The 27,481-nt window shown below is 45.9% G+C and overlaps 1 protein-coding gene across 8 annotated transcripts in view; it reads right to left on the bottom strand.

The window, feature by feature from the left end:
- Window positions 1-27,254, bottom strand: part of ADCY10 (adenylate cyclase 10) — a 76,993-nt gene extending 49,739 nt beyond the window's left edge. For 3 of the 8 annotated variants that reach the window (XM_045453027.1, XM_045453028.1, XM_045453029.1), the window contains exons 1-13: window positions 27,046-27,254; window positions 21,479-21,684; window positions 20,734-20,838; window positions 19,579-19,617; window positions 19,264-19,407; window positions 17,086-17,291; window positions 15,056-15,152; window positions 11,363-11,451; window positions 8,875-9,066; window positions 5,747-5,865; window positions 4,176-4,252; window positions 3,573-3,762; window positions 992-1,047 (exon numbers count right to left, since the gene is read on the bottom strand). In XM_045453027.1, coding sequence (XP_045308983.1) covers window positions 992-1,047; window positions 3,573-3,762; window positions 4,176-4,252; window positions 5,747-5,865; window positions 8,875-9,066; window positions 11,363-11,451; window positions 15,056-15,152; window positions 17,086-17,291; window positions 19,264-19,407; window positions 19,579-19,617; window positions 20,734-20,838; window positions 21,479-21,626 — 1,462 coding nt within the window. In that variant the 5' untranslated portion in view covers window positions 21,627-21,684; window positions 27,046-27,254. Of the gene's footprint in view, window positions 1-991; window positions 1,048-3,572; window positions 3,763-4,175; window positions 4,253-5,746; window positions 5,866-8,874; window positions 9,067-11,362; window positions 11,452-15,055; window positions 15,153-17,085; window positions 17,292-19,263; window positions 19,408-19,578; window positions 19,618-20,733; window positions 20,839-21,478; window positions 21,685-27,045 lie in introns of those variants that run through there. The other 5 variants (XM_045453026.1, XM_045453024.1, XM_045453025.1 and 2 more) reach the window with 5 other exon arrangements.
- Between the last annotated feature and the right edge of the window lie 227 nt (window positions 27,255-27,481).

Genomic DNA, 27,481 nt, shown 5'->3' with positions numbered 1-27,481 from the left:
CATCTAACAGAAGAAAATTACAAGTGTTCCTAGAAATGGCTGTCTTCAGATTCCACAGGCCTATCTTCATGACGGTCTCTTCCCCCAGAGGGTGTATCCTTACCTCATTTTAGGCCCCCTTCCCTGTCTAATCTCGTGTCAAGTTAGCTTTCTCTTGATACGCTTCCTGTCACCAAGAATCACAAAAACATCACTGCCATTGCCAGATAGATCATAGATCTAAATGTAAAAGGTAAAAACAAAGTTTCTGGAAGATCTTCACGATTCAAAAGTAGATCTTCACGATTTGGGGTGATGGAAAACTTCTAAACAGTGTACAAAAGCACTAACTGTCAAAGACCAGATTTATATAACCTAGATTATACTAAAATACAATATTCTGTTCATCAAACACATCACTAACAGGGTGAAAAGGCAAGCACGGGATGGGAGGAGTTACGTACAAGAAACACAAACGACAGCGGACCCGTGTCCAGAATATACAAAAAATGCCAACAGATCTAAAAGATACAACCCAACTGGAAAATAGGCAGCAGATTTGTATAGACGCTTTATAAAAGATGATGCCCAAATGGCCAACAAATATATGAAAAAGGAACTCAGCCGTATCAGGGAAGCACAAATGGAAATCACAGTGAGACACTACCACACACCCAACAGAGTTATTAAAATTATGAAGACTTAAAACGAAGTTGTTGGTGAGGATGAGGAACTCTCCTAACACCGTGGGTCAGCATATAAGTAAATACAACCATTTTGGACAATTATTTGGTATCATCTCCCAAACCATCTCCCAAACCTCAACAGAAACACGTACGTGTGTTCGCCAAAAGACACACACAGAAATCTATTTTTCCATTTCTTCGCTTGGAAGGTAATCACGCCCATTTTGTGATCATTCGTTAGGAGGCACGCTTAACGCTGGTATACTTTTCTGTATGTTTTGTTATAGTTCAGTAAAGAAGCTTAAAAATCACGGCTTACTACCTACCCAGCAAAGGGTAGCCCTCATTTCTGTTGCAGATGAGGTATGCCATACCAAACATGCTGAAGAGAAGAAAAGAAAAGATGTTAGAGTGAGAACACGGAAATACAGAAAATTCCACCAAGTGCCCAGACGGTGATTTGGTGAGCACATGCTGTGTGCCTGGCACGGTTTCAAGTCCTCCGCCCACGTATCACCCTTTACCCCGGACAAAAACCTTATGAGGAAGGTACGATTATATCCATTTTACAAATGAGGAAATTGAGATGCAGAGTGTTTAATTTGCCCGCGATCCCATGGGGAGTGGTGGCAGGAACGGAGAATACTGACAGAATCAGTATCTATAACCGGGCCAGTGTATACACGCTTGCCCACTGCGCACTACTGTTTCTTGAAGGAAAGTGGTCCACTTTTTAGTCAAGTGGACCATCCCCTTGTCTGCACTGCCATACCATTGTGTTACGTCTCTGTTATAGCATGTACCAACTTCCGCGTAATACACAGCTCACGGGGCGTATTGTATATGTTGGTCTTCCCCATTAAATTGTGAACTTTCAGGGCAGGACCCAGGCCTGTCCATATTTGTATGTGCATTTCGACACTACCTCATCTGCAGAAATGGTACAGAAGAACTATCAGGAGGGCGGCCTTTGGGACGAGATGGTCCTGAATTTCTGTGGCAGATGGACTGCATTAATGGCCCCACTTCTTGATCCCTACTTGTATCTACGCCCTGGGCTCTGTCACTCTACAGAGCCTTCCTGCTGTGGGCTCATCCTTGTGATGCTTTGCCAATGGGATGTTTTTTGTTTGTTTGTTTGTTTTAATTTTTGTTTGAGAAAGAGAGAGTGGGCAGGGGAGAGGGACAGAGGGAGAGAGAGAGAATCTCAGGCAGGCTCCATGCTCAGTGTGGAGCCCGACGCGGGACTCGATCCCGTGACCCTGGGATCATGACCTGAGCTGAAATCCAGAGTTGGACGCTCAACCAACCGAGCCACCCAGGTGCCCCTGCCCGTGGGATGTTACCAAACGCGACACAGAGGCTTGACAAATGCTTGGGCTTTGGGCTTGCTCTTTCTTGCTCTTCTGATATTGCCATGAGAACAGGCCTGGGCCAGGCCGATGGAGGATGGCACACATAGAGCCAAATCGTCTCATTTATATCAGCCAAACTTCCCGCCTACCCACCGTCCCCCTCCCCCCGCCCCCCGACATGGTCCTGGATCAGCCAACAGACTGCTGAACTCCAGGCATGTGAACAGGCATAGACAAGATCAGCCAAACCCAGCCAAGATCAATTGGGTCCCACATATTTGTGGGATAAGTAAATATTTACTGTGGTATACCACTGTATTTACCGTGGCTTCCTATAACGGAGCGTTACGGTGGCATTTTGAATCTTGGCTCTTTGTTTGCCAGATTTACGACCACGGACAAGTCGTTACATCTCTGAATCTCAGTTTTTAAATTTATAAAGCGGAGACAATAACAGTGTCTCCCTGATGTGGCTGATACTAAGAGTAAATTACGTATTTTGAGGTAAAGTGCCTAACACTTAATAAGGACTCACACAAAAAAATTAGTAGTATTCATTCACTTATTCACACAGCATTTTATTGATGGTCTATGCATGCCAAGTACACTGCTGAACCCTGGGAATACAAAGATGAATAATAAAGACTCCTTGAACCGACTGCAGCCCTGGTACTGTTATATGATTCTTTAAGACCTAGATTCTAGCTCACTAATATAAAGAATAAATACCTTTCCACTTTCTGTATTACTCATTTACTTGTTATTAATGAGTGCCTACTATGTGCCAAGCCCTGGGAGTATTAACAATGAACAGGAGACAGCTACTATCATCAAAAAGCTCATAATGTGTATCAGATCAGTAATCATGATGGGTATGTGCTAGAGTTACAGAGAGGAGGAAAATGCTAAGTTGACTGTGGTTGTCCCAGTAGACAAGGGGGGGAGGGGATGGGGAGGACACTCTATTTAGACAGCCCAGAGGAGAGGGCACAGGAGGAGATACGGTTGGAAAGGCAGATGGTTGTATGTCATTTTGAGGGATTTGAACATTATCATGAAAATGGAAGCCGCTGAAGGACTTTAAGTTCCAAGGGAATCCCTACGTATCTAAGCTGGGCTTCTGGGGAACAGATTTCACTAAAGACCGAGAGGAGGAAAAATATCTCACACTCTTTTAGCCCCATCCATGCCTGGCACATAGTTGGTACGATCAGTAAATACTTAATGGTTGGCCACTGTGTCCATCTGGGTCCCAAAAGATCCTCAAATGAGGGGTTCTCTGTTCAGTTTGCACCACCTTTGAAGAATCACCCTTAGATTATCAGTAGTGAGGGCAGGATGGGATCATACCACTATCGTGATGCTACACTATCTGTAAGATAGAGAAGGACGAAGGATTTGGGAAATCTGGGCCTCGTTCCGGGGAAGGAATCGGTTTCACTTTCATAAATTGCGTTCAAATCGGGCACGGGTGACTGATGGTTTTCGCTATCCTAATTTTCCCACTTCCTTACTAAAAAAAAATACCGCAAAATCAACGCCCCACACTCACACTTTCTCATTCAGTCCCAAACACTGATAGACGGGTCCGGGGTCCGCAACACCTTTCATGACTTTCTTTGGAAGCTCTTTGAAAAAGTAGGCTGGGAGGTTGCTGCCATTGTAGGTGACGGAGTCACAAGTCACGGTTCCTGGGTAGTACATCATCATCCTGGCAGCTATGTTGACTTTTTGGCCAATCACTGAAACAGAAGGGAGGAGGGCAAAGGCCGGGGAGAAAAGAGCCATTGAACTAGCAGAATGCAATCTGGAACACACTGTCCCCAAGTGGCATGTTCTTTAGGGACTTTTAATAGGAATTACGAGGAGTAACTGTCTAATGTTCACAGGAAAGGGTTATAAAGGCGGCCTCATTCCATGCGCTTACAGCCTCTACAGATCCCCGCGAACGACTACTTATTTCTGATATGCATGCACAGCTCAGAAACCCACACTTTGCAAGCAACGAGCTGCCAAGGGGCAAAGCTACGTGGCTGGGCTCCTCCTGGAAGGCTCCAAGCTTTCAGAGGGCAGGGCCCCTGTCTCGCTTAGCTATCCTTCCTCCCCCAGGGCCGGAGGACAAGGCGGGGAGAGAGGAGGAGTTAGCTCAGCGCACCTGTGTATTCATGCCTCACAGAGTGTCCTACGATTCCACAGAAGACGATCCCGCTGGCCACGCCGATGGAAACGGTACTGGCATCCGGGAGAAAGCAAGAGAGTTGTAAGGGAAAGGTACTGAGCGGAGAGAAGGTGGGGAGGTTGGGGACACGATGACGAACGGGGCAGGGGAACGGGCAGGGGGGCAGGGAGGCGTTTCGATAAGTAACTGTCTCCCCTTGTGGGGAGTTTAGGGCGACTGCCCAGGGCCCGGACGTGCGAAGGAGGCACAGCTTGAGACGCAGAACTAAGTTCTCAGAAGTGACAAATCACTTCCCTTTCCTGCTACTTTTCAATACCCATCTGAGCCACTTTTCTGGAAAATCACCTCTCACCACCGCAGGTGGACTTGAATTGCTGAGTGACACTGTCAGCATCGTAACCAACTCAGCGATGTTTGTTACGGCGAGAAGGAACAAAGTCATGGAGGAACTCAGATGTAGTGTGTGGCCGTCAAAAGCTAGCTTAGTTAATACATGAGGGTGGCTGCACAGATAGATGACGAGGGGCTGACGTGGCAGAAATGCTTAGAGCCAGGGGGGTGGTACCTGTTAAAGTAGAGCCCCGAGTTGGGGACATTGGGGTGCTCGGGCGAGGCAAACCTGAGGGCCTGGGCTCTTAGGCAGCCCGGGCTGGGGATGCTAAACCTGACCTTCTTAACAGCTTAACTGTGAGTGGATCATCTTGAGACCCGATCAGTATATAAATTTCCAACCCAAGGACTCATTGCATCTCTCAGTTATTAAAAATCAACTCAAGGGACACCTGGGTGGCAGTGTCGGTTAAGCGTCTGGCTTCGGCCTATGTCATGATCTCGTGATTCCTGGGTTGGGGCCCCGCGTCGGGCTCTGCACTGACAGCTCAGAGCCTGGAGCCTGCTTTGGATTCTGTGTCCCTCTCTCTCTCTCTGTCCTCCCCTGCTCATGCTCTGTCTCTCTCTGTCTCTCAAAAATAAATAAATGTGAAGAAAAAAAATCAATTCAAGGGGCACCTGGGTGGGCTCAGTCAGTTAAGCGTCCCACTCTTGGTTTTGGCGATCATCTCAGGGTTTGTGGGTTCGAGCCACGCATCGGGCTCCGTACTGTCAGCACACAGCCTGCTTGGGATTCTCTCTCTCTCTCTCTCTCTCTCTCTCTCTCTCTGTCTTTCTCTCTGCCCTTCCCCCACTCACTCTCTCAAAATAAATAAATAAGCTTAAAAATTTTTTTCAAAATCAACTCAAGTCTTCCATATAGTGTTGGGAGTTCAACCTCTACCAAGAAGCCAGAGCATAGACAGGCAACCCAAGTAGGTTTTCTTGCAAACCTGCTATGTCTTGACTTTTTAAGAGTGTCCTTTTCTGCATTTTGCCTTCACCATCCCTCTATGGCTGCATCAAGGCTGGGTTGGCCCCGAGGAATGAGTACGAACAGAAGGGCTTCCAGTCAACGACAGCCCTCTCCTTCCCTCCTGTCCCCTGACCGTTTGTGCTATCCCCATGTGCTATGAAAAGGTCAGGGTCCACCAGATGGGAACAGGGTCAACACTCACTGGATTTTGTGAACCTGAGAGCAGAAGTCAAATATATCCATAGCACTTTCCAAGGCATGAGTGACCTCGTCAGGAGCCTTTTCCCCAGGGAAACCAAAGACACAGAGGAAGGAGCAGCCCTGTGAGGGAGAGAGTCAGCACACACAGCTGGCGGAGGGCCATCTTTCAACTGAACCAGCCAGGGGCGCCTGGGTGGCTCAGTGGGTGAAGCAACCCACTTGGGTTCGGGTCATGATCTCGTGGCTCATGGGTTCGAGCCCCACGTTGGGCTCTGTGCTGACAGCTCAGAGCCTGGAGCCTGCTTCGGATTCTGTTTCTCTCTCTCTCTCTGCCCCTCCCCTGCTCATGCTCTGTCTCTGTCTCAAAAATGAATTTTAAAAAACGTTAAAAAAAAATTTAAACTGAACCAGCCAGAAGGCTACTGGAAGGAGGGCAGCAACACTCACTTTCTGAGTCACCCTTGATCGTGATTTCTCACACATCTATTTTATTTTTAGTAAACGTCCTCTGACTTCTAGCCTGAGGAGGGCTTGCTTTTCTCCAGAGACAATGGGTTGTGCTGGGCTATTTGTGGGCACCCACCTGTCTCTCCCCCTGCGGCCAAGGTCTTACACTACGCGCTGCTAAGTTTAAATCTGAGAAAACAGCACAGAGCAGTGGAAAAGGCACCCGCTCTGCAGTCAGAAAATCTGTGTTCTCAGGCCGCTTCACGAGTGTGGGAACTTGGATAAGTCAATCACGCGCAGCGAACTTCAGTTTATCGATCTGCAAATGGATATGACATAGAACTGCGAAGGTCGCTCTGGCTCCTAAAATGAGGGTTCTATGTATATACACATACACATGTATAACTTTGCAGGCTACTTTACAGCATGTGTATACTCTACATAGTATATTACATATATTCTGTATTTTGTATGGAATATAGACTTTATTATTTGTATTTTTTAATGTTTATTCATCTCTTGAGAGAGAGAGAGAGAGAAAGCAGACAGAGCGTGAGCAGAGGAGGGGTAGAGAGAGACGGAGACACAGAATCCAAAGCAGGCTCCAGGCTCCGAGCTGTCAGCACAGAGCCTGACGTGGGGCTCGAACCCACGGACTGTGACGTCATGACCTGAGCTGAAGCCAGACGCTCAACCGACTGAGACACCCAGGCGCCCCAAATATGTACTTTACAGTATATACACTTTTATAAACTTAATGTTATATATGTAAGTTTATATAAAACATTATATACATTTATAATGTAAACTTGGTATACAGTTATACTTTGTGAACTCTAAAGTTCTTTTCAGATATTGTTATTATTCTTAGGGATAATGGCTTAAAATGAGAGTGCTTTTTCTTGGCATAGGCTTAACTGTTCCAAGCAGACATTAAACTCTGAAGCTTTGCAATCCTAGTATCAATCACTTAAACAATTACCTGCGTCAGATGCTGTTGTCTATAAGAAAAGAGCATAATAATTAAAGGATGATGGGCTACAAATTTCAGTCTGTATATGTGACATATCCTGATGAAATGCAGGGGCGCCTGGGTGGCTCAGTCGGTTGAGCGGCTGACTTCGGCTCAGGTCATGATCTCACGGTCTGTGAGTTCGAGCCCCGCGTCGGGCTCTGTGCTGCCAGCTCAGAGCCTGGAGCCTGTTTCAGATTCTGTGTCTCCCTCTCTCTGACCCTCCCCTGTTCATGCTCTGTCTCTCCCTGTCTCAAAAATAAAAAAAATAAAAAAAATTAAAAAAAAGGAAAAAAATAAATGCAAAAGAGAACGCCTCGATTTCTTTAACCCTCTCCAAAAAGAATCTAAGGGTCAGATCCCAGTTGGCGCTGGGTTCTATCTTGATGGGATAAAGGAAGCCCTGATTCAGGTCTGTGCAAAGACTAGAGGGTAACCCTTTCTACCAAATGCTCAATAAATGCTCTCAAATTAGTGAATGAGTGAATGTGAGGCAGTGACTTAGTGCTCTGCTCTTACGATGCAAAAACTTGAGATGGGGAATCAATTCTCCTAGCACTTCTGTGGTAATTTGGTAACCACATAGTTTTTCTCTGAACCTATTAAGAGCAGATTAAAAGGGGCACCTCGGTGGCTCGGTCTGTTAAGCATCCGACTTCGGCTCAGGTCATAATCTCGCAGTTTGTGGGTTCAAGCCCTGCATGGGGCTCTGTGCTAACAGCTCAGGGCCTGGGGATGGAGGCTGCTTCAGATGCTGTGTCTCCCTCGCTATCTGCCCCTGCCCTGCTTGCACTTTCTCTCTCTCTCTCTCTTTCAAAAATAAACATTAAAAAAAAATTTTTTTTTAAAGAAGCAGATTAAAAATATCCAGAAGTGGAGCACCTGGATGGCTCAGTTGATTAAGTGTCCAACTCTTGATTTCAGCTCGGGTCACGATCTCACGGCTTGTGAGTTCTTGGGCTACACGCTGACATTCGAGCCTGCTTGGGTGATCTCTCCTTCCCTCTGTCTCTGGCCCTCCCCACTCACACACACTCCCTCTCAAAATAAGTAAATAAACTTAAAAAAAAAACCACCAAACACCCAGAAGCTACAGGTGCCCCTCCACCCCACTCAGCCTCCCTCCCCCTGCTAAAGCTGGAAGGGGAACTGGAGGTGTAGACGCGGCAGGTAGGGAATATTGGAAACAGGCTTCTGGAGCGTGAAAGTTACCAGACACGTGACCTAAAGTCTCCAGGAGATGCATTACATGCTGGGCTGGAGATGTGCACATGGCAAGAGCTAGTCGGGCAACAGTGCTTGAGGGCAGAGACTGGAGAGGCGGACTGCCTGGGCTCGGATCCGGCCCACCACCTACTAACGGGATGATCATGAGCAAAACTGAATCTCGCGTTGTCTCAGGATGCTCATCTGTAAAATGGGGACAACAACAACCGCACCTACCTCTTGGAGTAGTCCCGCGGGAGGAAATGAGTTAATGCGTGTAAAGTATTGACAACAATGGGTGGCACACAGTAAGGGCCATATCCACCATACAAGCTATTTCTAGAAGTACAGAGACAGATATTTTTAGGTGAGAAGTGTCTGTTCTCTCCCTCTCACCAACGTCCATAGGTGTGAATGCCAACTTTAACTTATTGGTAGGTTTCTGCCCCTCAGTTCACATTTACCTTGTCAAACATGAAGACTTTGTTGATTTGGCCTCGGGAGACCCTCAGGACAGAATTGATGTGCACACAGGCATCCTGGATGGCCGAGCCGATGACTTCTGCCTTCTCTTGGTCCTTAAACATCAGGTTCACGAACACAATGGTCACAGGGCGAAGCTCCGACAGGTAACCCCGAAGCTGTTTGTCATCGATCTGCAGAGTTGAGAGCGGCTTTCTTTAGCCCGGATCCTTGGCAGTGGATTCTTTGTTGCAACCCCACCCCCAAGAAGGCCGCTGGCCTTTTGCGATCCTCTGGGGAGCTGAAGTTACCGGAACGCACGACGTACAACGTGGCGGAGGCAGCCCAAAGTCGAGCAGATGGAGATCTGCTCTATCGAAATCTCTTTCAACGTGAATTCACAGACTTGCTCATTTTTGGCCAGCAACCACATCCTTGCCCCAACTGCTAGCTCCCTAGGGCCAGTAGGAGCCGTCACAATAACATAGACAAGCACTGTTCCTTTTGGCTCCCTTACAATTTAGGGATAAGAACAGCCTATTATGTAATCCAACCTGGTACGTTCACGGCCTGGGACCTTCAGGAATAATTTCACATCCTACCCCACCTTATCCTCAAATGAGATAAAATAGGCATTATGATCCTCTCTTTACTGATTAGATAACGGAGACGTGGAGAAATAATGTTAAGTTTCCCAGGGTCACACAGAACCCAAATCTCTGGGCTCCTAGTCCGATGTTCCAGTGACAACACGCCCCTGCGTCTCTGGGGAGGTATATATGTCGTTCGGCTCTCCTCTTCCGTCCACGCCCATCCACCCCAAGCCCGGGGAAAGGAGAGCGTTCCCAAATCATGCCTGCCTATCGTGATTCTTGAATTTTGTTAAGTTGCGTGCATGGCAAACCGATGGGGGAAAATTATTGCACTTTCTCCCTCAATAGCACAAAAGCATCAGATCCTCTGTTGACAAGATGAAACGTATCTTCTAGGAGGTACCTGGCTGGCTCGGTCAGTAGAGCACGAGACTCTTGGTCTCAGGGTCTTGAGGTTTGAGCCCCACGGAGTGTATTAGAAAAACAAAAACAAAACAAACCCCCAAACACCGTATCTTCCGAATGAAAGGAACTGCATATAGGAAACCCACCAGTCACGCTTCCTAACTGGATGGCACAGTCCTGGTGTCAGGTGATTTTATTCTTTTCCTAAAAGAATAACTTCTAACGAACTGATACGACGATTTCCTTTGATTTCTCAGATAAATCATTGAATAAGAAATCCATATTAAATAAATAAATAGTATTCAAGATTAAACCCGGTAAATAAATGAGCTAAGGATTATTCTGTCGGACCGGGCGATCCTGTTTTGCTTGGAAAAATGCAACCACTGCATCTCCAAGGATCTCTATGGTTGAGGTGCAGGAAAAGCCTTGGTGCTGTTGTGAAAGGTCTGTCTTCTGCCTCCTTTCAGCCCCCGTAGCTGTATCTTTTCACCCCACGTTCATCATTCCTACCCACAAGTCCCGGAGTCTATCTTGTAGCCCCTTCCCGTAGACCTTGCCCTCAGCTGGCTGCAGCTGAAGAAGTGTAATGTGTTGTATCTCTTGGAGGCAGAGAGGGGAGGGCTTTCTGGAGCTTCAGAAATCTTGAGGAGTCAAACAGCGCAGGGACTGGACGTAGTGCTTCTAAATTGGACTGAAGGGGGCGGGGTGCGTTCTGATACCGTTTCAACTCACTCTATGAAGGCAGCTGCCCCCTGTTCAGGCTTGCCCAAAGATTTCCTCCAGGGCACAACTGCATTTTGATGGAAGTAAGGATTAAAACACTCAAATATTGGGAAGGTGGACAGCCTGTGCAAAAAAATGTAGGATTCAGGTAGAACGAGGTTCAAACCCTGGCTACGTCTCTTACTTTATAACCTTAGGAAAGTTCCTGGTATCCTTCTGGGTCTCAGTTTTCTCACATGTAAAATGAGGATAAAGATATTTGGCAAGAATTGTGAAGAATAAATACACGAAATAGCAGAATGCCTGGCATACGGTGAGTGGCGAGAGAGTTCTAATTCACGTGAATTAATACATTTAAGAGAGCCCAGATCTAAGCGAACACAAAGGGAAAATTTTAGGGGGTGGGGGTAGTTCTGGGCATTCTCATTGTCTGTATTGTTAACTCTCGAAGCTCAAGATCTAAGGTAAGTGACTTAGAGAAACATGGTACCAATGTGAATTCACTTGAGATCTTTCTGCTAACTGGCATACAGAAAGGGTGACTTTAACTCTAACTCTTTAACTCATAGTGAACAATGCCTCCTTTAACTCTTAAAAGTATCCTGATCTGAAAAACCAATGTGATAGTCACCTACACATGGAGAACGTTGGCCCCATCTCTTTTCAGTTCAGTGAAATATTTTACTAGCTACTGGTCTTCTTGATCTTTCCAGTTGTCCAGGATCCCTGACACCCCAAAAGCCAATAAGTTAAACTGCGAAAGTACCTGCTTCAATATGCTTTCCATCACATACTTTTGGAGCGACAACTCTAGCTCAGGATCGGACTCCAGCATGCACGCAAGCCTCAGGAGGTCTAAGAGAGCAGAAGGAGGGGCAGGGTCAGAAAAGGAAGTGTGGTCTGCAGTGCTGGGGACTGGAGTCTCCTAGTCCCCATTCCCTCGGACAGTGGTCTTTATGGTTCAGTCAGGGGACTCTGGGATACCTAGCAGCCAAGCAGAACCAAGGGAAATCCAATGAGGATTCTTTTTTTTTTCCCTTTAATTTTTAAAAAAATGTTTTTATTTTGTTTTTGAGAGAGAGAGAGAGAGAGACTGAGTGCGAGCCATTCTTGAATTTTGTTAAATTAAGTACATAGCAAACCAATGGGGGAAAATTATTGCATTTTCTCCCTCAATAGCACAAAAGAATCAGACCCACCATTGACAAGATAAAACATATCTTCTAGGGAGCACCTGGCTGGCTCAGTCAGCAGAGCATGGGACTCTTGGTCTCAGGGTCTTGAGTTTGAGCCCCATGTTGAGCTCCACAGAGCCTACTTAAAAAAACAAAAACAAAACAAAAAACAAAAGCCCATATCTTCTGGACAAAAGAAGGAATTGTGGTAAAGATTCTGGTCTGGCTGGAATCCCATGTGAGTACTGGAAATTAAGAAGAAATGATATGAAACAGACTGTGGAGAGAGGCAAGGGAGCAGGAATTATAAAGTCTAGGCTACTGCAGTGGCAATGGTTATGGAGAGGTATGTGTGCCTGTAGTAAAATAAAGACTTTGGCTGGTTTTTGTTCCTGGTACCTGGGAAGTAACTTCTAAATCTTTGGACTTTTTCAAGTAATGGGATTGTCTTTGTTCATCATGGTGGGCCCTTTGGACCACAGCTGAATTTATGCTAATGAGGTCTCAGGATTGGGCTAGTTGTGCTGGAAACACCAACCATGTGAGGAAAGGGTGGGGACTTTGAGCCATGTGATATGAGCCTGACCTCTGACCCCTGAAGAGGGCAAGGGGGCCAAAGGTTGAGTTTAACCACATGGCCGATGATTCAATCAACCATGCGTTCTTAATAAAACCCCAATAAAAACTGAACACCCAAAGCTTGGGTGAGCTGTCTTTGGTTGGTAATCCTACAATGATGTACAGGGAGGGTGAAATATCCTGAAGACACAGAGACTTCATGTTTGGGGCTCTCCAGATCTTACCCTATGTGTCTCTTGATTTGTCTGGTCCTGATTTGTGTCCTTTACAATAAAACTAAAATCATAAGCATAGCACCTAAGACCTGTGAGTCACTCCAGTAAATTATTGGGAGCACTGGGGGTTTATAGACAGTTAGTCAGAAGTGCAGGTGGCCTGGTGACCCCGGAGCTTGCTGCTGGTGTCTGAAGTGAGGAGAGTCTTGGAGAGAACGTAACCCATGAAATCTGTGCCGAGTCCAGGTGGTTAGTATCAGAATTGTATTGTGACACCGCAAAGCCCAAAATCAAGCCTGAAGGAGCCCTTTACTGAAGGCACCATTAAGATCTGGGAGATGGGATGAGGTAAAGCTTGAGGAGTATCACTGGACTTTCTCCATCTCTGGAGATTTTGGGTTCTTGGCCTTTCCTGGTCAATTTTCCTACCGTTTCCCCCCTACCCCACCTCCTGCCCCATTACATAGTACAGCTTACTACAAGTACAATCTACTACTCGTGATGTTCAAAATATTTATGACCCGGATGTAGACGATGAAAAAGAAGGCTGATTCAAAGATGTTTCTGGGGCACCTGGATAGCTCAGTCGGTTAAGCGTCCGACTCTGTTTCGGCTCGGGTCATGATCTTGCCCTTTTGTGAGTTTGAGCCTCGCATCGGGCTCTGCTAGGACAGTGCAGAGCCTGCTTGGGATTCTCTCTCTTTCCTTCTCTCTCTGCCCCTCCCCTACTCACGCTGTCTCTGTCTCTCTCAAAATAAATAAATAAACTCAAAATAATTAAAGAAAATATGTTTCTGAAGTTTCTGGTTTGGAGGAAGAAACGATTCCTAGGGAAAGGTAAGTGGCTCAGTGTTCAGACCTTGTTGACCTACATTTCTAGGCCCAAAATGGAGCTGCTCCAGCCTGTGGCACCACGTCAGCAAACTGAAACTTCAGAACTTTCAAGTCCCTGGAAATGCCCCACTTGACCGGAAATGCAGTCCGTCTAGCCAGGCAGTCCCCAAATGCCAAGGCAACTCTTGGTCTTCTCACCCCAAACGAGGTTGACTATGCACCGCCGCCCCCCCCCCCCGTCAGATATTTTCTGTCTGTCACTTCCTTGTTCTTTAATCTTTCTCTTATAAAAGTTTCTTGCCTTCCACCCCATTTTGCGGGTCTCCACAAGGAGACTGTCTACACCTCATGAAGCATTGAAGTTTCTTTGCATCACCCAGATTGTCATCTTTAACCATTTTTTAACAACGTGTTAACGTTTGAGTACCTGTTTGACATCCAGTGAAAATGACCCATGGGCAGTATTTTTAGGGGTCTAGAAATCGTGACAAAAGTCTGGGCTGAATTCCAGCAGTTAGGGCTGGGTCTTATGTGGGGCAAGAAGCTTGCAAAACCATGAGTAGTGCCTCCTTAAATTTCCTGCCCTAGGCTTCTCTTTTTCCTCACCCTAGTCCCAGCCTGCTGGGAGTCCTAGGGAAGTTAAGCATGGATACATAGAACAGGTCTCCAAAATGTGAGCAGAGAAGACTAGGGGGTCAAGGACAGATCCCTAGAATCACCAACATTTAAGGAATGGGAAGGAGGGTAAGCAAAGTCACTGAAAACAGGTGGCTTAAGGTGTAAAAGCAAAACTGGGAAAGAATATTCTGGAACCCAAGGGAAGAGAAGAAGGTATGTCCATAAAAAGAGGGTAACTGAAGGCCAACCAGCTAGGAGGAGGCCTGAAGAGAGGTCATCTGCTTCGGCAAGCTTGATGGTCGTTGGTGGCCTTGACCTAAATAGTCTCAGTAGACAGAAGAAGTGGCTAGAAGCTAGACGTCAGGGGCTCAAGACAGAAAAGTAGGTGAACACGTACCCCCCCCCCCGCCCCCGAGGCGCATGCAATTTTCACCCAAGTTTATTGGGTGAATAAATAAATGAGAAGATAGGAGGAGGCACAGACATACAGATCACTCTTCTGAGAACTTTGGTGGTGAAAGTTAGGAGCAGAAAGCAGGGTTTATAGAAGCTTTATTTTTCCTTTTTTTTTTTTCCAACGTTTATTTATTTTTGGGACAGAGAGAGACAGAGCATGAACGGGGGAGGGGCCGAGAGAGAGGGAGACACAGAATCGGAAACAGGCTCCAGGCTCTGAGCCATCAGCCCAGAGCCTGACGCGGGGCTCGAACTCACGGACCGCGAGATCGTGACCTGGCTGAAGTCGGACGCCCAACCGACTGCGCCACCCAGGCGCCCCTATTTTTCCTTTTATCATGCGGCAGACTTGTACATGTTTAGAAGATAAGGGAGAAGAGTCGTTGCCAAAGCAGAGATGGACGGCCTGAGGAGGGTTATACTTGGAATCACAGTCATGAGGAATGGGAGGAAGGTCCCCTTTGTGGGCCGCTGGGAGCTGTACTGAGGAGGCCGGTCGTTTATAATAGAGCCCTTGGCATTGGTTAAGACCCTACTGAGCACTGGTAGAGGCCAAGGCCCTTGTCCATGGAGCGTACTCACTTTTATGGTCACCAGAAGGGTAATAATCCATGAAAGTCATACACTTGGTGAAAAATTCATCAAAGTTAAAAGTAGAAGGCGGCTTTAAGAAATTCACCTAAATGAAGGAAAAAAGAGAAGTTTTTTGGTTATTCTGAGGATTTTCTGGTCCTTTGAATATAATTGCTCAGCACAAAGGGCAGGGAGTATGCTCTTAAAATGGACATGGTAAATGGAGACTGGCACACCGAGACAACCGAGATCTATAATTTGGATATGATCACACTAAAAGTCTCTCTGACTAGTCCTTAAGATCTCAAATCTTCAGTGTATATACAGAAGGCCCCACCAGGGGGCTCACCCGCGTTCTTTCCCACTCTTAGAATTTCCTTCTCTCTTTTTTTTTCCTTTGTAACATTTCAATTTAAGTAAAACCCGGCAAAACTATGTATCATTTCTTTCTTCTAAGTATAAAAGGACATAGGGGGTTGATGCCCACAAATGTAGTGGGGAGCATCACCAGTAAGAAGATTCATACCAGGATCAAGAACCCCATTGGTACGATACACGAAGAATGGTACAACCTCATTTTTGTAGTATTCTTGTCTCCCGCCACATGTGAGTAAACCCTAGTCCAATAATGAGAAAGTGTCAGGCAAAACCAAATGGAGGGACATTCAACAAAGTGGCCAATACTCTTCTTAGGTGTCAAGGTCACATAAAGGCCAGGAAACACCGAACTGTTAGAGACTGCAGGAGACTCCGTAAAAATGACAACGAAATGCAGCGCGAGATCGTGAAGAAAAACCTGAACATTCCACCTAGGGTATTAGCGGGAAACCGGTGAGGTCCAAGTAAGTCCTTCAAGTAGAGAATAGTATTGCACCGATGTTCATGTTTTCTGGTTTCGACAACTGCACTCTGATTATGAGAGATGCTCACATTTGGGGAAGCTGGGGAAGGGGTATACGGAAACTATTAATTTTGAACTTCTCTGCACGTCTAAACTTAATTAAAATGGAAACAATTCCAGGGCGCCTGGGTGGTTCGGTTGGTTGAGCATCCGACCTTTTGATTTCGGCTCAGGTCATGATCCCGGGGTCATGGGATCGAGCCCCGAGTCGTGCTCTGCCCTGAGTGTGGAGGCTGCTTAAGAATCTCTCTCTCTCTCCCCCTCCCCCACTCGCCCTTCCTCTCTCTGTCTCTCTCTGTCTCTCTCTCTCTCTCTCTCAAATAAATAAATTAAATTAAAGCAAAACAATTTCTAAGGGTATCCTTAAGGAATGATGGCGTTAGATGGGGAACGGAGCACCGTGAGCCAGCTCGGTCACGCATCCCGGGGGACACCGTGGGAGGAGTGACGGTGTGAGGGCCGTACAGCGATGCACAGTGTAGGAGAGTCTCTCGCCTCGGCCAGCAGCTACCCGGACCCTCCCCCTCCTCTCCGTTGGCCTTGCATCCATTCCTGGTGCGGCTGGTGGCATGGCCGTCCTCCCTGCTACACACGCTCAACGTCCAGTGTCGCTGAGTGACCATATCCCAAGGACAATTCTGCTTATAGTTGGTCTTCAGCTTCACCGCAGTGTCTGCTACGAGGCAGGGCTGTAGGGCGTCTCTCTTCCCTCACTAAAGGGCTGCCCCTCTCCCTCCACCCCTCCCCCTCAGTGATCCCTCACCCTGAGTTAGGAGGGTGCTGAGTAGCGACACTTCCAATGACACCCCTCTGCTCCTAGGTCGGCAGGGGACCCTTCCTGTTCCTTAAGCAAGGGCACTGGCACACCACAGGCCTCCACACCCAAAGTCCGCATCCTTAGCACAGAGAAACCTAATCATTTCCTCCTGAACGCCGGGCCTTGGCTCCTGGCCTGAAGCCTGTAAGTGTAACTCAGGCTGATGCATCCGAGAGTCTCCAGGCCAGGAGCTTCATGGGACCAGCCTTCCCAGTGGTCTTCCTGACGGGGTGGTATGGGCGGGGGCGGGGGGGGGGGGGCGGGGACAGCCCTGGCACAGGTACCGATGGAACTTTCTGCAAGCAGCAGAATCGCACCTACCTTAACTGCTCTCTGATCTGGAATCCTCTCAATTTCGATCATGCTCCGGTCACAGAGCTGCCAGCAGTTTGGTGACAGAATGACATCGTTCATCTGTGCCATGTTCTGGGCAAGGCGCACGTCGTCCACCGCCTGACCGATCACCAGAAAGAAGTTGCGTGTCTCATCTCCAAAGACCAGCATGGTGATATGGCCAGCAGCCAGTCCTGGCAAGAAGGCCCGCACAAGAATTTCCGGGTTATTCCCCAGCAGCTCTGGTTCTTGGAACAGTCAGAATCGACCTCCGAGCAAAACGGAGGTTCTGAAACTTTACGCAGGAATCCGAGAATGCCTCTGTGGGCCCAGACCTTCCAAAGCTCCTCTCTTGTCCCACGGCTAGAAAGTCAACTACTAGTTTTCGCCTTTCCTTGACACTTAACTCTCTAGAAGGCCCGATCAGTCCCCAAAGTTATTTTCTTTTCTTCAATGTATTTGTACTTAAGAACAGCAGAGAACAACTTTAGTAATTCCTTTTGGAGAGGATTTGCATTTTATCAGAGATTGAGGCTTTCATTGAAAAAGAAACCAGGGGTGCCTGGGCGGACCAGCTGGGTAAGCATCCAACTTCGGCTCAGGTCTCGATCTCACAGTTCGTGGGTTCGAGCCCCGCGTCGGGCTCCGTGCTGACAGCTCAGAGCCTGGAGCCTGCTTCAGATTCTGTGTCTCCCTCTCTCTCTGCGCCCCTTCCCCTCATATTCTGTCTCTCTCTCTTTCAAAAATAAATAAACATTAAAAAAATTTTACTTCAAAGATAAATAAACATTAAAAAAATTAATGTTTATTTATTTTTGAGAGAGAGACAGAGTACAAGTAAGGAAGAGGCAGAGGGAGAGAGAGAGAGGGAACACAGAATCTGAAGCAGGTTCCAGGTTCTGAGCTGTCAGCACGGAGCCCGACGCGGGGCTCGAACCCACGAACTGTGAGATCGTGACCTGAGCCGAAGCCGGATGCTCAACCGACTGAGCCACCCAGGCACCCCCCCCGCCGCCAAATATTTTTTTAAAAAGAAACCCTCAAGGTTGAATCTCAGGCAAGAGCCAGAGGGGAAAAGGTTGGAGAAAAGGAGTAGGTATTTTGACAGTCAGGTGTCCCATCCCAACAATGTGCCCTCTGTTTTTAAGTTGAGAGTTAAAGGTTTTGGTACCAGAGCAACAAAAGACAGAATGTTGCAAAATGTGACAGGTACACAAAATGTACATATGAACGTATCAACTATAAATGATACATAGTTCACTAATTTGGATGTAAATTTATTTATTTATTTATTTATTTAAAAAAAATTTTTTTAACGTTTATTTATTTTTGAGACAGAGAGAGACAGAGCATGAACGGGGGAGGGTCAGAGAGAGAGGGAGACACAGAATCCGAAACAGGCTCCAGGCTCTGAGCTGTCAGCACAGAGCCCAACTCAGGGCTCGAACTCACGGACCGTGAGATCATGACCCGAGCCGAAGTCGGCTGCTCAACCGACTGAGCCACCCAGGTGCCCCTGGATGTAAATTTAAGAAAATAAAAAAATATGGGGCGCCTGGGTGGCGCAGTCGGTTAAGCGTCCGACTTCAGCCAGGTCACGATCTCGCCATCTGTGAGTTCGAGCCCCGCGTCGGGCTCTGGGCTGATGGCTCAGAGCCTGGAGCCTGTTTCCGATTCTGTGTCTCCCTCTCTCTCTGCCCCTCCCCCGTTCATGCTCTGTCTCTCTCTGTCCCAAAAATAAATAAACGTTGAAAAAAAAATTAAAAAAAAAAAAAAAAAGAAAAGAAAAAATAAAATAAAATAAGTGATACATAGTTCTTTTAAATGACTACCACTGACAGCGGTAAGACCTGAAAACAATTGCAGTAATGGTAATAATGAAGAGTATTTCATGGAGTGGTTATGCTGTGCCAGGTACTACACTATTTCAATTTACTTTTCATAAGAGCCTCTGAGGTAGATCTTAAGATTAGCCCAAGTTCTAAGGGGTAAATGAGGTAGCCAAAACTCATTCTGGTTAGCTTAATTCCCAAGTTCAAGACATGATAGGCGGGCTGAGCCACTGTGTTCCACCCCATTCTATGTCTTCTCTTGGGGAGAGAGTTTCCTCGGGGGTCAGGACCCATGTCCAGATTGCTTTAGCGTCTCCCCTTTCTCAAAGCTTACCTATCTTGACTCGGACATCCAGGCCTTCTTCGGACTCCTGAGTCTCGAACAATCCGTGGATCTCCAGGCTACATTTAATTACCACCGTGATAATGTTTTTCAGTTGCCTTCGCTCCACCTTCCACAGGGCGAGTAGTGCATCACCTTAAAGAGACAGATACACGGAGGGCTCCTGCCCCGCCCTGCCTTGGGGATCAGTTGTGTCTGGGGATTCAGACTGTTGTGTCTGAAGTCTGTGTAGACACTCTTCAAACATTCCTCAAGGCACACCTCACCATTCCTTCCTTACCCCTCCCATCTCCGTGAGCCCCCTACCTGCAAATTTTAAGATGTCTCCTCCAAAAATCAACACTTCTGAGAAAAGAAGAAAACAAGGTAAATCAAACTCCAATTCCTTAAAGCTAGTAAGAATTCATTCTTCATCCGTGGAATAGAAATTGGCTCAAAAGAACATTAGTTCAGAGTATAAACTCATGCTAAAGATGCCTGAAACAAGTCACTTATACCCACTGAGGTGTTTCCTCAACTGTAGAATGCACACGGAACGAGACTAGTACGTGGTCTGTTTCTGTGAATGGGAAGAGACAGGAAGGCAGGTGGGGTTTCTGGTGAGGTCTGAAGACAGTGAGCTATGCCCATGATAATGGAGTGCTTTCTCCTGATCAATGGAACGCTTGAGTGGCATGGGCAAGTGGAGGAATGACAGGACTCCGCATTGCAGTGAGAATCAGGAAACCGGAAAAGCACAACTAAGGTCAGCTTGGGTGTTATTACCAACTTGCATTTTGTTTACGTAGGCTTTACAAGAGATGTGGGCATTGTTTTCTCCTCTGTGTGTGTGTCACAAATTTGTTGAGCACCGTTGTGCTGAGTGGGATGCAAACAGGAAGTAGATACAGTTTCTGCTCTTAAGGAACATGAACTTTGGTCTAGTTGGGTGCCATTAAGATAATACTGGAGAACGTAGAGCCCAGTAAGACTAGACCCTGAGTTTACCTTAATGGAGTAAGACTTTTTGCTTCATGAATAGTTCAAATGAAGAATACACACAAGATGGCCGGCAGAGGTTGAAAAGTCAGTTGTAAGTGCTTCTGACTCCATCATTAGAAGACAAAGCACTAATAAGTGAGTTATAAATCACTCACCTGTTCATACAACATTCTCTTAATGACTACAGTGGGCTTATGTCGATGCTCGCTTTTTTTGAGTCATTGAATATAACTAAAGTTCTTTAAAGGTAATCTCTATTTCAGTGTTTTAACTGGTCCAAAACATTCTGTCCCTCAGTCTGTGTTAGTGAGGTTTGATCACGCTCCTTCACTTGCACGATGTTAGTTTCCAAAAAAGACTGGTTTCATACACATTTCATGAGGAAATTAAAGGTAAGTGTTCTGTCAGGCTATCACCAAAAAAACACAGGGAAACAATGAATTAAACATACGTAAGTCAGAAACCCGTGGGGACACTTACTCTCGACTATTGCGCTTATGTAGTGGTTGAGGATTTCCACCAACTGCTCAGCCCCTCGGTCCATGTACATGGCTGTGCTGAACTTCTCAGTCATTGCAGTAAAACCTGTAAGAAATGTCCACCTAGTTTCCTAGGCTCCCTCGAGGAACCAGACAGAGGCAAGACAAGAGAAACTCATTGGAGAGCACTGGGCTCCAGCTCTTAAGAACAGGCAAGGTTTCTTCTCAGTGATCGTCAGCAGCCCCCCTTGTCTATGCTTATTATCTTAGGGGTCAGGGAAGGATGCCAGCTACTTCTTGCCTCCAAATTTCTCACCTTGCACAGGGATGGCTGCAATTCCCTTAGCTGGTCTAGAACTTCCATCCCATGGTATTGAAAACACACAACATGTAAACATTTCTTAAGAGGTGACCAGTTTACCGTTAAGATGTAAACAACATCTGGAGGACCATTTCCTGAGGTCAAGTTTGCCTGGGATATGTATGGGGCTTGGGGACTAGAGTCAGTGCTGTCGGGACACTGGAGTCTAAAGTTCCAGGCATGGGACTGGGGCATCTCAAAGGTTTTCCCATGACTGGACGTGTTGGGTAAGGGAAGACAGGAGGGCCAGGTACACAGGCTGTCCCTTCTCCCTCCTGTTTTCTCCGTAGCGATATCCATAATAGTGCAAAAGCTCAAAATGGACCACCCCACTCTGCAATCGAGCTGTGCGTCCACCCACATGAAAGATTCCCTTTGTGCTTGCCTGAAATATCAACAAACATCAGGACACCATCAAAATAATCCACAGAGGGTCGCTCTGGAGAGAAGTCTCCATAGACAATGAGGTCTGGTAAATGCGCGGCTATTCTGACGATGGCCCGGTCCTGGGATTCTTCTCTTCGAGTGCTCATGTTCAAGGCAAGTGTTCAGGAGTTTATGGTCATAGCAAACAGTTCCCAGATAGACCTTCTGGAAAGAAAAGCTGAGAATGGAGGACATCTGACATATTCATTTACTCATTTTCCTATTCCTTTTTCTCCACCTGCGTTGTACTAAACTGTGAACGACACTTATTTAAGGGACTGAGTAGGGATAATGCCTGATGCGTGCAGTCATCCTTGAAAAGGGCCACTTTTCTATTCTGAGTGCCCCTCACACACTGGGCCGCCAACCCTGAGCAGCTGTTACATGAACGAGCACCATTGCAAACAGGATGGGGTGAAAGAGGGCAGCTGAATGAGTCCATCCGTTTTCATGAAGGGATGAGCTGGTCAGTGTGCGAGTCGTGTTGCAGAGGGGTCAGCGGCACTTTTCACTCAGTCTACACCCCTTGTCCTTCTGTCCCCATGGGTCATCCTGCTCTCTCCCTCCCTTTCGTTCTCTCATCTTTTCTCTCTCCTTTTTGAAAATTAAAAAGTGTAGACGTGGGTTTTGTGGGTGGATATTTATACAAAGGTGAGCGGCAAAGTATTACATACAAGCAAGAGATCAACTGTATTTAAGGCACAGTCGTAAATAAACAGAGGAACGGAATTCAAGGCTGTGTGTGTGTGTGTGTGTGTGCGCGCGCACACACACGCACAAGGTTTTAAACTGTAGGTAAAAGGAGATGTTGAAATTTCAATCCATTGCTCGGTTAGTTCTAAGAAAACCAGAATTTCCCAAGGCCTTCCTTTAGCTGTTGGGGCCAATTAAATGTTCATGCCTGGATGTTGTAAATATCATGCTCTACCACGATGACGAGAAATAGCATACCCAACATTTTTTCAGAGCAATCCAAGTTCCTGGAATAAGTGATACAGAAAAATAAAAGAGCTTAAAAAAAAAAAAAAAAGACAGGGAAAAAAAAAGGAACTGTTACTGACCATCAGGGAGGAACTGATTAGTAATTTCAACCAGACATACATAGGTCATATTGGGGTACGTGAGAGCATTAGAAGGAAAAGTGAGACAGTTTTTTTTTAAGTTTATTTATCTTTTTTTTTTTTTTTGAGAGAGAGAGAGTGTGTGAGAGAATGTGCACGTGTGCATATGAGTGAGTGGGGGGAGGAGAAGAAGGAGAGGGGGACAGAGGATCCGAAGCAGGCTCTGCACTGACAGCAGAGAGCCCAATGTGGCTCCAACTCATAAACCATGAGATCATGACCTGAACCGAAGCTGACTGTTTAACTGACCGAGCCGCCCAGGTGCCCCAAGACAGTTCATATTAGTATTTTTAGCAAACTTTAAAGTGTCTGGAAAACCTCTCAAACTGAGCACTAAATATTAGGTATTGAATGACCTTTAAAAGGAAAAGTCAAACTCAATTGTTAAGAAGTGAAGAGAGATACAGAAACGTGTAAATAGGGTTAAAAAATTAAAACATTCAATAAAAACCACAGCATGTACCAGGAACAATTAGTAGATCACATTAAGTCAAATAATTTCAGATAGTGAATTTGATAAGTTATATGAACTTGCAAGAAGGGTGGGAGAAGACTGAATTCCCAGAATAAACTGAGACTGAGGAAAAATGCTTAAGAAAACTTAGAGGGAGTTTTAAGCTTTATTAAAAGCAAAGAAATCTTTAAAAGAGGAATAAGGGTAAAGTTTCTGCCTTCTTCACTACAGAGAATTGAAAAGTGTAACAAATATTGCTAAGAAAAAATTGAACTCCAAGCTAAGAAGGTAGTGATAAAGCACCCAGGCATTAAAAAAAATTTTTTTAATGTTTATTTATTTTTGAGAGACAGAGACAGAGACAGAATATGAGCAGGGGAGGGGTAGAGAGAGAGAGAGAGAGAGACAGACAGACAGACAGACACAGAATCCGAAGTAGGCTCCAGGCTCTGAGCGGTCAGCTCAGAGCCCCATGTGGAACTCGAACCCACGAACTGTGAGATCATGACTCTAGCTGAAGTCGGACGCCCAACCAACTGAGCCACCCAGGCACCCCAAGCACCTAGTCATTTTAAATAAATTCAAGGAGCCAGCCCCAGATAACCTATAAACACAAATGCTGAAATACTGGACAGATGTAATCTCAAGAATAAGAGAGGAGCTGGAAAACTGGAGGTGGGCACATTCTCTTCTGAATTTCAAACGATGAGGCTACAGGGGCCCCTGGGTAGCTCAGCCGATTGAACATCTGACTTCGGCTCAGGTCACGATCTCACAGTTTGTGGGTTTGAGCCCCATGTCGGGCTCTGGGCTGACAGCTTGCAGTCTGGAATCTGCTTCAGATGCTGGGCTTTCTCTCTCTCTCTCTCTCTCTCTCTCTCTCTGCCCCTCTCTGCTTGTGCTCTCTCTCTCAAAAATAAATAAACATTAAAAAATTAAAAAAAAAAAGATGAGGCTACAGAAAACATAGACTGGTAAATATAATGTATCAGTCAGTATAAGCTAGGTCATGCTTCGTTAACAAATACTCCAAAATCGCAAGTAAAGAAGGGCTATTTCCTGCTCATTTCTTGCTTGTGCTACGTATCTTTTGTAGGTCATCTGAGGCTTTCCTCTAGTGATGCCTTCACTATGGGATCCGGGCTGGGACATTCTGGATGCCAAGACAATGGGAAAAAAGGATTAAAGGGACAGATTCATTCTTAAAGTGTCCTCCCAGAAGTAATATATTTCTCCTTCCACTCACATGACCTTGGCCAAAGAAAATTATGAGACCACAATTTCAAATAAGTGAAGTGCAATTCTACCATGTGTGACAGAGCTGGCATATTTGTGATAATCCAAATATTTGTGAATACGTGAGCACGTAGATAAGCAAGAGGGATTTAAAAGGAGTCAAAATGGATTCAGAGCCAAGAGCAAAGTGATTTCCTTTTTTGAAGTTATTGAATTTTTAAGTCAAGAGAAAGCTGTAGGTAAGGTATATCTTGACTTTAACCAGATTTTAATGGCCAAATTTCTCACATCCTTATGGGTAAGACACAAAATTTTAGGAGTGATAAACACATAGTTCTCTGTTAATGCAGTTAACAGTCCTACCTAAAGGACACTGATTTGTGTTGTAGTGTCCATTCAGAGGGGAGCCTCTACGGGCACGCTAGAGGACATCTTTAAAGATGTAAGTGGAGAGAGAGCCAATGAACTGAATGACAGAATCAGGATCTTAAAATGTCTTCATCGACTAAAATAATAATGAAATTTCAGAAGAATAAAGGCAAAGTGCTATACATAGAATTTTAACAAAATCAAATGCATAGGCACATGGTACGAAAACTAGATTTACTGCAAATTCCATGTTATCTCTTAAAAAACATTTTCATGGGGTGCCCGGGTGGCTCAGTCAGTTAAGCATCTGACCGGCTCAGGTCATGATCTCACGGTTCGTGGGCTCGAGCCCCGTATCGGGCTCTGTGCTGATGGCTCAGAGCCTGGAGCCTGCTTCGGATTCTGTGTCTCCCTCTCTCTCTGCCCCTCCCCTGCTCATGCTCTGTCTCTGTCTCAAAAATAAATAAAACAATAAAAATAAATAAATAAATAAATAAATAAATAAATGAAAACATTAAAAATTTTTTTAAACAGGGTAAAGTCCCCAACTGAGCAAACTTGGAAAGTGCTGGACTTCCTCGCGAGGGGCACAGCTGCCTCGCCTTCCAGACTGTAGTGAATCTTATCTTTAATGGAAAAATGATTGCTAAGATTCCATCGTTTTAAATAAGTTGATTTGAGGACTTGGGCAGGTTTTTTTAGGTTTATGATTACCAGGCAAGGAAAGTAGATTCATTTGGCCACGAAAATGACAAACGTATGAGGAAAAACGGAATAAGAAAATGATTTGTCTGTGGGCTGAAGAGGCAAAGACATCTCAAATGAGTCCCTGAGAGTTTTTCTTGGGAACATTCATAAGAAGACAACAGACAATTTCTAATTTAGAAGGCTTAGATTAATACTTACTCTGTGACACATACCACATTTTAACGTATTGATAGGTTGCCTCAAAACAGCACTGTGGGGTAGGCCCCACTCCCATTTATAGATGCAGAAACTAAAGTTCAGAGAGATTAATTTGCCTTGGTCCACACTGCTGGAAAGCCCAGGTCTCTGGGATTTAAATATCCACGTTGTTTCTATCACACCTGCTACATCCCATTTGTGTATGTTTCATTTTTGTTTTTGTTTTTTAATATAATTTATTATCAAATTGGCTTACATACAACACCCAGTGCTCATCCCGACAAGTGCCCTCCTCAATGCCCATCACCCATTTCCCCCCCTCCCTCACGCCCCCAAGACTGAAAGACCAAGCAGGCGGTTGAGACCCCCAAAGACATACCGAGGAAGAGTTTCGTGAAAGAAAGGAGCGTGCAGTTCCGTTCTACTCAAAATTCAGCAGTATCCACAAATGAAAATGAAATTAAAGATCAGTTATATCCATGATGGTTTCTCTAAATACATCCTCTAGAAACTTCTATAGATTTCAGCTTTCATCCAGTTTTTCACCACTCTGTAAAACCAGGTTTTACAAGAGTCCAAAGAGGAGATATTCTGAACTTCAAGGGATACTATTGTGAGGGAAGCTTGCCAGACCACTCTAGCCAAGGCAACTTGTCCTCTGTGCTATTAGGGCACTTAGAGTCTATAAAATGTATTAAATGTGCCTTATTTCCTATTTAAATATCCTTACTTATCTATTGCTCTCTTTATGCCTTCCTGTGCATTGTAAACTCCTCTGTTTTAGAGACCCTGGTCTACACGTCCCCGTTTCTTCCAGAGCATCTTCCTACCACCCCCCTCTTACACGCTAGGCACTTGCTATGTGAGGAGGCTATCGGGTGAGCGGTTGTAGGAGGTAAAGACAGCCTGCATCCAGGATAAACAGGATGAGGCCACATTTAAGACTTCAAGTTTCTTTTTTTTTTTTTAATTTTTTTTTTGACATTTTATTTATTTTTGAGACAGTGAGAGACAGAACATGAACAGGGGAGGGTCAGAGAGAGGGAGACACAGAATCTGAAACAGGCTCCAGGCTCTGAGCGGTCAGCACAGAGCCCGACGCGGGGCTCGAACTCACGGACCGTGAGATCATGACCTGAGCCGAAGTCGGCCGCTTAACCGACTGAGCCACCCAGGCGCCCCAAGACTTCAAGTTTCTAACCTTACTTAAAAGCCTGACAGAGATATATGCATCATGATTATCTATCTCTATCTATCTATCTATCTATCTATCTATCTATCTATCTATCTATCATCTATCTACCTACCTACCTACATACCTATCTGGGATTCCTAGCCCAAGGATTCCCCACTTTCCTCTAAGCTCCAATACCTGTCTTCCCAGAGGGCAGCCCTCACCTTTACCTCTGCAACCGTTCTTTCTACTGACATGCCACATACCTCTTCTTCCTCCAAGGCTGAGGAGAAGCCAGGGCCTGGATCAGGTACTAGGTCTTTCAGGGGTGCATTAAACAGGAAAGGGGTCTGGGCGACATTATTCTGAAGCCAGCAGAAGGGCTGTGTCCACTTAGAGCTGACCCACAAAATGACAGTTTTGTCTAAAAGCCGTTTTCCAGGCCACACCCTCATCAGAAGGTCATTGTTTCCCCGCTCACTGACCCTGCTCCTGATTGGCTGGCCCTGCCCTCCCCTCCCCCACCAGTCCCAGTGACCTATTGCTCCTACAGGGACTGGCTCTTTCCGGTTGGCAGGTAGGACAAGTGGGGCAAGGGTCAGGGAGACTGATATGACCCCCGAGTAGTTTTCACGTCTCTTTCTCTGACCTTGTGGAGGGTGGTTGAAATTAGGCAATAGTTTGTAGGTGGTTATTATAAAG

This window comes from Leopardus geoffroyi, chromosome C3, assembly GCF_018350155.1.
Source record: "Leopardus geoffroyi isolate Oge1 chromosome C3, O.geoffroyi_Oge1_pat1.0, whole genome shotgun sequence".
In the NCBI taxonomy this organism is placed as follows: domain Eukaryota; kingdom Metazoa; phylum Chordata; class Mammalia; order Carnivora; family Felidae; genus Leopardus; species Leopardus geoffroyi.
This window is presented reverse-complemented; position numbering and strand designations above follow the sequence as displayed.